The 12,975-nt window shown below is 37.0% G+C and overlaps 1 protein-coding gene across 1 annotated transcript; it reads left to right on the top strand.

Moving 5' to 3' along the window:
* On the top strand, window positions 6,556-12,444 carry LOC109837019. Its single transcript, XM_020405101.1, has 3 exons — window positions 6,556-6,795; window positions 7,590-7,667; window positions 12,148-12,444. Exons 1-3 carry the CDS (start codon window positions 6,556-6,558, stop codon window positions 12,442-12,444), a joined length of 615 nt encoding a protein of 204 aa, XP_020260690.1.

The raw sequence follows: 12,975 nt of genomic DNA, 5'->3' as shown, positions 1-12,975 counted from the left end.
TTGATGAGACCCACGAGCTGAGTAAGAGTAGTCCCGATCGTCTCTATCTACTTCTCCATAGCGTCAAGTCTTGCTGAGTTATCTGCTTCAAACATCTTCTCCTTCCTTATCTTCTGGACTTCTTCCAAAGAAATAAGGATCTCGCCAAGCTTCTTGTACTGTGATCGAGTAAGGACCATACACAGGATGCCCCTTCATCGGATCTGATGCTCTGATACCAACTTAATACGAGTTGCCGTGCGAGCACCTTTGATTGCGGAATTATCAAAGGTGGGTTGTGGAGAAAACAATATGAAACACAAGAATAACTCAGATTTTGGGCGAAGGAAAATAGCTTCTCTAGATTATGAGTATGCACTTTACAATCTCTCACAATCTCACTCTAGAATTGAAGAACAAGCTCTACTTTACAATCTCTCACAATCTCACTCTAGAATTGAAGAACAAGCTCTCCAAATCTCAATTATAATTTTAATCTCTCTTGATTAAACTCTCTGACTCTAGAATTGAAGAACAAGCTCTCCAAATCTCAATTATAATTTTAATCTCTCTTGATTAAACTCTCTAATTGTTTTAAACCCTAAAACAATCCCTTATATATGTGTACAAACAAGGGTGGCAAAGTGGTAAATAACCAAACCCAACCCAAACAGGAAAACGTGTAAAAAGAGTCCTTAACGAATCTGGAAAACTCCGATGAGTCGACTCATGACTAAGATGAGTCGACTCGTCTGAAACTGGACAAAACACGAAAACCAGCAATGAGTCGACTCATAAATGAGATGAGTCGACTCATGACCTCATACGAGTCGACTCATAACTGATGAGTCGACTGGTCAGAGACGAACTGAGAACTAGGCTTGGTTTCGTGAGTCGACTCATGACAGTCATGAGTTGACTCAACCTGATGAGTCGACTCATGTACATGTATGAGTCGACTCACAGGCTAAAATCTGGATACTTTGACTCTTCGATTTTCTGCCTCATTCCTCGCTCCAACCTGCGTTCCCCTGTACTGTTTGACACCTCTATTCTCATGTCTTTATGAGAATCATCTATCCTCAAGCTCCCATGAGGATCGCTAAGTTCCGAAGAGAAGATACACCTGTATCACTTAATAACCTAAGCCAAATTGGGTTTGGATCCATTGGCCCAAAACTCAGTAAATGGTCACTTAGAAAGCCCGTAAAATAGAAAAAATCACCAAGGAAGAAAGAGTTAAAAAAATTAAAAAAAATAAAAATAAAATACTCTCCAACTGGTCTATAAGATCATCGATCCGTGGTAGTGGGTAACGATTCTTGATCGTTATCTTGTTGAGCACCCGGTAATCCATGCATATGTGCCAGCCTCCATCCTTTTTGGGCACCAATAACACCGGCGACCCGTAAGGTGAACAACTCGGCACTATCACTCCCGTCTCTAAGAGCTCCTGAACCTGTTTCTTGATCTCCTCGGACTCCTGTACTGATGTGTGGTATAGGCCTATGTTTGGCAAGGAACTCTCGCCGATCAACATAATCTCATGCTCTACAAGTCACCGTGGTGGTAGTCTCGTGATCTCCGAAAAAAAATCCGCATACTTGGCCTTCAAACTATCAAGATCCCCCTCCTAAAGCTTGCTCAAGGTGGACAAGCATATCCTACTCAGCTGCTCTTCATAAGGCCGAATGAACAACAAAACGAACCTCCTGCCCGCATTCACCAACCTCTAAGCCTGAGTCACCGTCACCAAACTCGTCTCCTGCGAAAGAAATGCCGAACAAAAAATGAATTGCGCGCCATCCTTGGTGAACGTATACTTTTGGGTCTGCCGATCATATACCACGTGTCTATCCCACAAGTACGGATTACCCAAAATAACTTGGCAAACATCTAGCGGAACCACGTCGCATGTGACCTCGTCAATATACGACTCGTGGAGTGCAAATCTAAACGTACACTAGTTCACCACACTCAATCCCGCTTCCTTCTGAATCCACCCTAATGGATAAGGCTTCGGATGTCACCATCTTTAATCCTAACTTCTGTATTAATACTTTAGATATCAGGTTTTTCTTACTCCCTATATCTACAATGGCATCCACCAAGCTGGTCTTGACCTGCAACTTCAAAACAAAGAGATGCTCCCTCAGGTCGTCGTCTTCTTTCGCGGCCTGTTTCCCTGCCATAAGGTTGAGGCTGTTGTTAGGCTCTGTTATTCCGGGAACCTCCTTCGGACCCTACGTTATCACGTATGCTTTCTTCTCCTCTTTCTTCTTCAACCCTTTCGGCTTCAGATGAGGGTACTTCTCCCAGCAACGATCAGCCACGTGCTCTATCTGCTTGTAGTGATTGCATGTCAATCTTGCCTTTCCTGAATCACCATTCTTCTTCTCTTCCTTATGTTGAGAGCCACTAGACTTGCCTCCCGACTGTTTGGAATCACCCTTCGTTTCGTTGCCCTTCTTCTATTTGCCCTCAATGGCAATTGCCTTCATGCTCGCCTCTGCAATCGTCTCAACCATGAACAGCTTCATTTCCTTCCGAATATAATCATTCAGACCCGCCATGTATTTCATGAAAATGGAGTATTCATCCGTTGTGATGTTTAGAACCAAACGGTCTGATTGAATCTTTGGCGCAAGCCGTACCACTTGTACCAACGCTCTTCGAGGAACCCCACAGGATAGAACTGCTTCCTCAGTAGCTCCTTGAATTTGTTCCACAACGTCGGCTTCTTTTCCTACTTGCAATAGGACTTCCACCACGTCAACGCGTGGCCCGAAAGCTTCAACGTCACGAACACGATCTTCTCCTTGGATGAATATCCGTAGAGAGTGAAGTACATCTCCATACGCTCAATCCAATCATCGAGCTTCTCCACATTGACACTCCCATCATAGACAAGAATCTCTACTTTGAAATTAATCTTTAAGTTTTGGTAATAATTATTACCCCCTGTATGTGAAGCAGACTTAACAACCTCGGCCTCTTCTTCCGAATCTGATTCCTCGCGTTCTTCATCGGACTCAACAATTTTCTTCTTACCCTTCGAAGAAGATCCCTCCTTTTTGTCCCCTCCATTGATGAGACCCACGAGCTGAGTAAGAGTAGTCCCGATCGTCTCTATCTGCTTCTCCATAGCGTCAAGTCTTGCTGAGTTATCTGCTTCAGACATCTTCTCCTTCCTTATCTTCTGGACTTCTTCCAAGGAAATAAGGATCTCGCCAAGCTTCTTATACTGTGATCGAGTAAGGACCATACACAGGATGCCCCTTCATCGGATCTGATGCTCTGATACCAACTTAATACGAGTTGCCGTATGAGCACCTTTGATTGCGGAATTATCAAAGATGGGTTGTGGAGAAAACAATAAGAAACACAAGAATAACTCAGATTTTGGGCGAAGGAAAATACCTTCTCTAGATTATGAGTATACACTTTACAATCTCTCACAATCTCACTCTAGAATTGAAGAACAAGCTCTCCAAATCTCAATTACAATTTTAATCTCTCTTGATTAAACTCTCTAATTGTTTTAAACCCTAAAACAATCCCTTATATATGTGTACAAACGAGGGTGGCAAAGTGGTAAATAACCAAACCAAACCCAAACAGGAAAACATGTAAAAAGAGTCCTTAACGAATCTGGAAAACTCCGATGAGTCGACTCATGACTGAGATGAGTCGACTCATCCGAAACTGGACAAAACACGAAAACCAGCAATGAGTCGACTCATAACTGAGATGAGTCGACTCATGACCTCATATGAGTCGACTCATAACTGATGAGTCGACTTGTCAGAGACGAACTGAGAACTAGGCTTGGTTTCGTGAGTCGACTCATGTCAGTCATGAGTCAACTCAACCTGATGAGTCGACTCATGTACATGTATGAGTCGACTCACAGGCTAAAATCTGGATACTTTAACTCTTCGATTCTCTGCCTTGTTCCTCGCTCCAACCTACGTTCCCCTGTACTGTTTGACACCTCTATTCTCATATTTTTATGAAAATCACCTATCCTCAAGCTTCCATGAGGATCGCTAAGTTCCGAAGAGAAGATACACCTGTATCACTTAATAACCTAAGCCCAATTGGGTTGGGATCCATTGGCCCAAAACTCGTTAAATGGTCACTTAGAAAGCCCGTAAAATAGAAAAAATCACCAAGGAAGAAAGAGTTAAAAAATAAAAAAAATAAAAAAAATATTATTAAATGTTATATATATTTGAAAATTATTTAAAACAAAGAGTTAGCATGTTCTTTTCAAAACTTTAAAATTAAATTTCTAAGTTTGACTTGGTTTTGTATTGCTATAATAAGAAGATTTTCTAGGAAATTTACCTTAGAGTTATTTATAAAAACGTTTTCTTGAGTAATAACTAGCTTCAATTAGATTGTCTAAAATTATCAAGTAAATTTAGTTATTCACTAACTTCTTTAATTTGGCAAGATGACTAAATTTTGTGGGTATATTCACTGTAAACTCTCATGAGACTACAACTCGTCCACTAGCGTAACCTAGAGGTTTAAAGGCTTGTTGTATGCGCTAAATACAACCGCGATTCCTACGAAAGTGAGTTAGGTTTTCTTTTTTTTCTTTCTTTGCTAGAGGACTAGCAAAAGTTTAGGTGTGGGGGTATTTGATAATCATATTTTTATTACAATTTTATATCCTTATTATCTATTTTTAATGAATAAATACACCACTAATAATTATTTTTATCTTTTAATTGCAGGTTAATGAAGAATAAAAGCCCAAGATCACTTCTCTCAACAAAAGCCCTAAAGATTTAATAAAGAATACAAGCAACAAGCCTAAAAGTCCAAGCCCAAAAGCCCAAGAAAAATAAATATACCATCAAGGAACAAATGAAGAAGTTTTGTAAAAAAGGAAACAAATCATACAATCTGGACATTTCGGTAATGTTTGGTGTTTTGATCATATTTCTCTCATATTAACTCGGAATTGGCTGAATAAGCATTCTCTGGAAAGCTGAGAACGAGATCTATAACTTTTGTATTTATGATATCTCTGAAATCAGAACATATCATGAACAAATATTCGTACAAAGAAGCACAATCTGAATTTCTGTGCTGGAGAAGTAATTATGGGAAGAATTTTAAGGTTAATGAAGAATAAAGCCCAAGATCTCTTCTTTCAACAAAAGTCCATTGAATTAATAAAGAAAACAAGCAAAAGGCCCAAGAATCCAAGCTCAAAAGCTCAAAGGGTAAAAATGATTACTTAGGGCTTTAGTCTTCATCCAAGGGCTCTCACTCATTATTATTTACTATAAATAGGGGTAGAGAGTGAGGGGTTGAGGTTGTGAAATTTTTTGTAACTCTATTTGGAGAGGAGAGTCACTCTTAATTGAGAAGGCCTTCCAAATTTGTAACTTTTGTTATAATTAATAAAATAATTTTTTTACTACTTTAAATATTCTTTTCTTTGTTGGATGATGAAGATGGAGATGAAGAATTATTTGGAGGTTTGTATTTCTTTTATTTTTCTCTTTTATTTCCTTTTTATTGTTTATTAGTTTAGATTTATTTCTATGCTTGTAGTAAGATTTTATTTTCTTGTTAAATAGCCAAGAGGCTAGAACCCTCTTGCCTTAGATTTATTTCATGCTTATAGGTTGGATTTATTTTCTTGTATTTAATGCTTACAATTTATTTTGTAGTTTAGATTTTATAATTTATTTTGTAGTTAGATTTTAATTTCTTATACTATTCACCTTAAGGCTAGAACCCTCTTGGGTTTAGTTTTTTTTTTGTTTATTTTTATTTTTTTTGATTCGCCTTTAGGCTAGAACCCTCTAGGGAATCACCATTTTCTAAGAAGTGGGTTCAATTTTAGAGTACCCATATCTTTAATTGAATCCACCATCTTTACTTTCTTAAATTTTATTTTTCATTCTTGATTCTTATTTGTTTTTTGATTTTTTCCTTCTTGCCTTGTTGATCACATTTATTTTTTTTATCACTTCTACTCTCAAATATATTCATTTACATAATTATTTTCATTCTCTCCATCTCTCCACAATCACACTTATTCTTCACTCCTATTTGTCACGCACACAACATAAGAACCGATTTATATTTTCTCCTACAAAACACCTTCATCGTGGGATCGATAACTTTTTATACTATAACTTAACACGGTTGTGTACTTACAAATTTTTGGTACATGTTTATACCGTATCATGTTTCAAAGTCGAAGAATCACCCACTGAAGATAAAGTGGTTCAAATCAACATAGGTGATGAAATCAACCCGAAGCTCATTTTTATTAGCAAAAGTTTATTATCTACTGAAAAGGAGTAACTTATAGTTCTCCTTTAAGAGTACATTGATGTCTTTGTCTGGAGCTATGAAGACATTCTAGGTCTAGACCCCAACGTGGCTGTGCATCATCTTGATATTAACCCTAGCGTTAAGCCGGTCAAGCAACAACAATGACACTTCCATCCTAAGTTGATGGAGCAGATCGAGAAGAAAATCCATAAACTCATTGAACGTGGGTTTATACTTGAAGAACGACATTCCGATTGGCTAGCCAACATCATGGTAGTGATGAAGAAGAATGGCAAGATCCAGATTTATATTGATTTCCGAGATCTTAATCTCACCTGTTCGAAGGATGAATTTCCTCTCCCTATCAAGGATGTTATGGTTGATAATAAGTGCGGGTTCAAGAGGATATTATTCATGGATGGGTTCTCTGGATACAACCAAATCAAAATGCATCCAGATAATTATAAGCACACAGCCTTCAGAACACCTTTAGGAGTATTCTGTTATACAGTAATGCCCTTTAGTATGAAGTATGCTAGAGCTACTTATCAATATGTTATGAATACGATCTTTTAGGAACATTTGCGCAAGACAGTGGGGTGCTACATTGATGACCTTGCAATCAAAAGTCGTCACAAATAGGATCACATTGGTGATCTAAGAATAGTGTTCAAAATTATGCCGAAACACCAACTCAAGATGAATCTAATCAAATACTTCCTGGGGGTATCATCAGGCAAATTCCTAGGGTTTATTGTAACATCCACAAGAATACATGTCAACCCCAAAAATGTAAAAGCTATCCAAGAGATGCCACCTCCGAGGAATCTCAAAAAGCTTAGAGGTCTATAAGGACGATTAGTCTATATCCAAAGGTTTATCATAAATTTATCTCAAAAATATCAACCATTTCAAAGACTCATGAAGAAAGGTGTTTTGTTCGTCTAGGACAACACTTGGTAAGAAGCTTTCAATGAGATCAAGAGTTATCTCACGAAGCCATCAGTTTTAGTCACACCAGTATCGGGTAAACTACTCCTGATCTATGTTTGGGCAATGGACCATTCACTCGGAGCACTTCTCACCTAGAAGAATGATAATGGCCATGAGTAAGCTATTTACTACCTCAGCCGGACTATGATTAGCACCAAGCATCGATACAACCTAGTCAAGAAAGAATGTTAAGCATTAGTCTTTACGGTTCAGAAGATGTGGCACTACCTTACCAGCCAACCTATTCACATCATTTCAAGAGTCAATCCTCTATGGATATTCATGATGAAATTTGGGTCACTAAATTCCAGGTTAGCAAAATAGGCGATACTGCTCTCGCAATACGATATGACATTCATACCACAGAAAGTAGTATGTTAGTTCTAGTGGTATGTTAGTTCTAGTTGAGCTCCTGTTAGTTCTAGTGGTATGTTAGTTCTAGTTGAGCTCATGTTAGTTCTAGTGGCTCTCGTGTTAGTTTTAACTGATGTCATGTTAGTTCTAACTTCCAGCTAGTGTTATTTCTAATATAAGCATTAGTTCTAGTGGTATGTTAGTTTTAGTTGAGCCCATGTTAGTTCTAGGGGTTCTCGTGTTAGTTCTACCTGATGTCATGTTAGTTCTAACTTTCAGCTAGTGTTATTTCTAATATAAGCGTTAGTTCTAGTGGTCTGTTAGTTCTAGTTGAGCCCCTGTTAGTTCTAGTTGAGCCCCTGTTAGTTCTAGCTGATATCGTGTTAGTTCTAACTTGCATCTAATGTTATTTCTAATATAATTACTTTCTTCTAGTGGTATGTTAGTTCTAGTTGAGCCTCTGTTAGTTCTAGTGGCTCCCATATTAGTTCTAGCTGATGTCGTATTAGTTCTAACTTGTAGCTAGTGTTATTTTTAATATAAGTGTTAGTTCTAGTGATATGTTAGTTCTAGCTGAGCCCCTATTAGCTCTAGTGACTCTCGTGTTAGTTATAGCTGATGTCGTGTTAGTTCTAACTTCCAGCTAGTGTTATTTCTACTATTAGCATTAGTTCTAGTGGTATGTTAGTTCTAGTTGAGCCCCTGCTAGTTCTAGTGGCTCTCGTGTTAGTTTTATCTGATGTCATATTAGTTCTAACTTTCAGCTAGTGTTATTTCTAATATAAGCGTTTGTTCTAGTGGTCTGTTAGTTTTAGTTGAGTCTCTGTTAGTTCTAGTGGCTCCTGTGTTAGTTCTAGCTGATGTCGTATTAGTTCTAACTTCCAGCTAGTGTTATTTCTAATATAAGCGTTAGTTCTAGTGGTCTGTTAGTTCTAGTTGAGCCCCTGTTAGTTCTAGTGGCTCTCGTGTTAGTTCTAGCTGATGTTGTGTTAGTTCTAACTTCCAACTAGTATTATTTCTAATATAATTGTTCTCTTCGAGTGATATGTTAGTTCTAGTTGAGCCCCTGTTAGTTCTAGTGGCTCTCGTGTTAGTTCTATCTGATGTTATATTAGTTCTAACTTTCAGCTAGTGTTATTTATTATATAAGCGTTTGTTCTAGTGGTCTGTTAGTTTTAGTTGAGTCCCTGTTAGTTCTAGTGGTTCTCGTGTTAGTTCTAGCTGATGTCGTATTAGTTCTAACTTCCAGCTAGTGTTATTTCTAATATAAGCGTTAGTTCTAGTGGTCTGTTAGTTCTAGTTAAGCCCATGTTAGTTCTAGTAGCTCTCGTATTAGTTCTAGCTGATGTCGTATTAGTTCTAACTTATAGCTAGTGTTATTTTTAATATAAGTGTTAGTTCTAGTGGTATGTTAGTTCTAGCTGAGTCCCTATTAGCTCTAGTGGCTCTCGTGTTAGTTATAGCTGATGCCATGTTAGTTCTAACTTCCAGCTAGTGTTATTTCTAATATTAACGTTAGTTCTAGTGGTATGTTAGTTCTAGTTGAGCCCCTGCTAGTTCTAGTGGCTCTCGTGTTAGTTCTATTTGATATTATATTAGTTATAACTTTCAGCTAGTGTTATTTATAATATAAGCGTTTGTTCTAGTGGTCTGTTAGGTTTAGTTGAGTCTCTGTTAGTTCTAGTGGCTCTCGTGTTAGTTCTAGCTAATGTCGTATTAGTTCTAACTTCCAGCTAGTGTTATTTCTAATATAAGCGTTAGTTCTAGTGGTCTGTTAGTTCTAGTTAAGCCCATGTTAGTTCTAGTGGCTCTCGTGTTAGTTCTAGCTGATGTCGTGTTAGTTCTAACTTGTAGCTAGTGTTATTTCTAATATAAGCGCTAGTTCTAGTGGTATGTTAGTTCTAGTTTCTCTCGCGTTAGTTCTAGTTGCTATCGCTTTAGTTCTAGTTGATGTCATATTAGTTCTAACTTTCAGCTAGTGTTATTTCTAATATAAGCGTTAGTTCTAGTAGTATATTAGTTCTAGTTGAGTCCATGTTAGTTCTAGTGGCTCTCGTGTTAGTTCTAGCTGATGCCAGTTAGTTCTAACTTCCAGCTAGTGTTATTTCTAACTTCTTGTGTTTATCTACAATGAAGGTAATCTTATCATGGTAACCATAAATACTTTTTCCTACCCACTTTAACACCAACCAAACACAAAAAAAGTGGGAAATGTCAAATCAACAAAAGTTTTTCCTTTTTTTCCATGCAAACCAAACACAAGAAAAATAAATACATTGGTTTCCCACCATATTTTACATGCGAACCAAACCAAAACAATCAATTTCTTGGAAAAGTTTAGAAAACTCAAAACTTGAGTTTCTTTACTTGAAATTGCATTTCCCTATATCTAGGAAATGAGCCAAATAGCCCCTTAATGTATACCTTCGTAAAAGAATACTTTTGTTCTTAGCACATTTTTCTAACTTCAACTAAAATGTATTAACATACACCAAAATTTAAAAAGGCCGATTATATTGTTTATTTTCCATTAAGAGTATAAAATTGCAACTGATCCTCACTATAGTTTCGGACTCTAGATGATATCATAACAATCTAGGATCAAATAGTAATGGTCACACATGTTTATATAAATTATAATAAGAATATGGTAATGATTAGCTTAATGGAGAAAGGAGAACTAAAGATAGGGAAGAGAACATGGGTAGAAGTTGTTAAGAGGATATGTCAACTTAGTGGAGTAGATAGTCCTAAACAAATATGGGTGGAAGCATAGGATTTATATAGTTGACCCAAAATATTTGGGATGAAGACATTTTGGTTGTTATTGTTGTTGTTGCAAATTATAATGCTCAATCCTTATAACACATATGAAGTTTTAGCATACACTAGTACAAATTGGTCTGTCCAAATAGTTATTTGAACAGTTTGGACAAATCAAGATAGCCCAAACGGGTTAAACCATTTGGGATAATTATCCCAAACGGTTTAAACCGTTTAGGGCTTTAAAAAAGCCCATACGGAAGTCCCAAATGGTTGTAACCATTTGGGATAATTATCCCAAACGGTTACAACCGTTTGGGAGTTTTGCGATGGTCAACAAACACTGATGCTTCCCCCATTCTCCCCAAAACTAACCCACGATATTTCCCCCGAATAAAATCCCTAAAATCGCAGCACCTCCAATCTCCCCAGCCCTCGAGTCTTCATCGTCGAAGTCCGATCGCGGCCGCCGGCCAACGCGCTTCTCGTCGCATCTTTGCCGACACTGTCGTCCACCGGCTCTCGCTGGGGAACTTGCTTCTACGCCTCCTCCTCCACTGCCTCTCGATTCCAGCGCATCCTCCTCCACCACCTCCACCTCCACCGCCTCTCGATTCCACTGCATCCTCCTCCACCGCCTCATCCTCGATCAGGCCCCCTACATCCACTCTGTAAATTATTATTATCTCCTCTCTACAAAATCCTAAGCCTAAGTTTTTTTAAATGATTATTGAATTTTGAAGCATATATTTTAATATGTGATTATGTTTATTAAAGATTATAAGTTTTCTGGGAAAAAATTTTGGACATGCATAACAGAAATGAATTAGCTCTCAACTCTGAACAATATGTCATAATGTTTGGTAATCAATAGATAAATGGAATTTGATTTTCTATAAGAAACTTCTGGAACCAGTTCTCCTCAGCAGCCAATTTCCATATCTGATTATAGAAATTTACCTTCTCCATTAGCTCCTTCATCTGATAAAAGATTTGTCTACTTATTTTAAAAATGATGTTTAGTGGAATAATGTTCCTCCAATTTCTATTCTAGATTATTTGTGAAAAGCTGCTTGCTGATAGCGTACATAGATTTAATAAACATATTGTAGTATATTATTTGTACAAGTAGCATACATATTATATATCTAAGATATCACAGATTTGTACGCAAGTCACGAATAATTGTAAATTCACATTGCAAGATAGATAAATACTCATTTAAATATATTAGCATAAACTACATCAATCATTAAGCAAATCAAGGTTTATAATAAATTAAATCACATGCACAGAAAATTATTACAAAGTTAGTACAAGCAGAGAATACAAACAAAGTTATAATTTATAGGGGGTACACATTGTGATATACATTGTAATAAGTATAATCATTTATATATTTATAGAAGAGTCAATAACAGAATGATTTGAGTAATAAGGTTAGATGGATCAATTAGATCTACAGACAAGGTACGAGCAACACGCATAAAAGTAGGTTTGAGTAATAAGGTTAGATGGATCAATTAGATCTACAGACAAGGTACGAGCAACACGCATAAAAGTAGGTTACATTAATACCTCATGATTTATATAATATTTACATTTTTTTCTATTTTATTTAATAAAATGAACATGTTTAAACTAATTTGGCTTTTAATTGTAACACTATTTGAAGCAAAGTCATTATCATGCTTTGCTTATTCCCTAAATCCATATTTTTAGAGATCGTTACTAATAAATTATTTTGTTTAGGTTAGCATGATCCGTAACTACATCAGAGATAAGGATTGGATGTACGCGGGTCGTGCAGAACATATGCAATCTATTTTCGTTAATGGAGTTAGTGTTTTCATGGACTTTGTACGTAGACACGATATAGTCCGATATGTGAGACTCATTTGTCCATGTAAATTATGTGTGAATAAGTTGCATCAATTGGAGGAAGAAGTAGAACTTCATATTATGAAGAATGGTTTTGTTAGAGATTATAAAACTTGGGTATATCATGGAGAAATTGAAGGTTTCAGTGATGCAGATGAAGAAGAATAAGAAGAAGACAACTTGTTTATCGATGAGGAAATAGAGGAAATGGTTGAGGTAGCTCTTGGTAATACTAACCGTGCTGAAGATCTTCCTTTTGGAGGAGGACATCGTGAAGACAATTATGATAAATACATGAATGATGCTAGGAGGCCCATTTATGAGAGTACAAAACACTTCACGCTGTCATGGTTCGTCCATCTATTCTAGATTAAATGTCTAAATAAATGGAGCAACAAGTCATTTATGATGCTCCTCAAGTTTCTTAAAGATTCTATGCCTCCGGGGAACCATGTGCCTGAGAGCTGGTACGAAGCTCAAAAGATAATGTCTAATCTGGGTCTGAAGTGTGAGATGATAAATGCATATCCTAATGATTGTATAATTTACTTGAAAGAACATTCAGATAAGATAGAGTGTCCTACTTGCGGAGAGGTTAGATATAAGAAGAAAGTACATGGTCAGAAGAAAGATATACCTATCAAGATAGTACAATACGTTCCCATAACACAGAGGCTGCAGAGGTTATTCAAGTGTAAG

This window comes from Asparagus officinalis, chromosome 1 (assembly GCF_001876935.1).
Source record: "Asparagus officinalis chromosome 1, Aspof.V1, whole genome shotgun sequence".
Taxonomy (NCBI): Eukaryota; Viridiplantae; Streptophyta; class Magnoliopsida; order Asparagales; family Asparagaceae; genus Asparagus; species Asparagus officinalis.
Note: the sequence above shows the minus strand (reverse complement) of the source record. Positions and strands in the feature narration are given on the sequence as shown.

Coding starts and splice junctions, on each gene's coding strand:
- LOC109837019 (XM_020405101.1), top strand. CDS start 6,556: ATGGTAGTGATGAAGAAGAATGGCAAGATCCAGATTTATATTGATTTC. Junction 6,796..7,589: donor TAGGAGTATTCTGTTATACA/GTAATGCCCTTT, acceptor ACTAAATTCCAG/GTTAGCAAAATAGGCGATAC. Junction 7,668..12,147: donor GTAGTATGTTAGTTCTAGTG/GTATGTTAGTTC, acceptor TATTTTGTTTAG/GTTAGCATGATCCGTAACTA.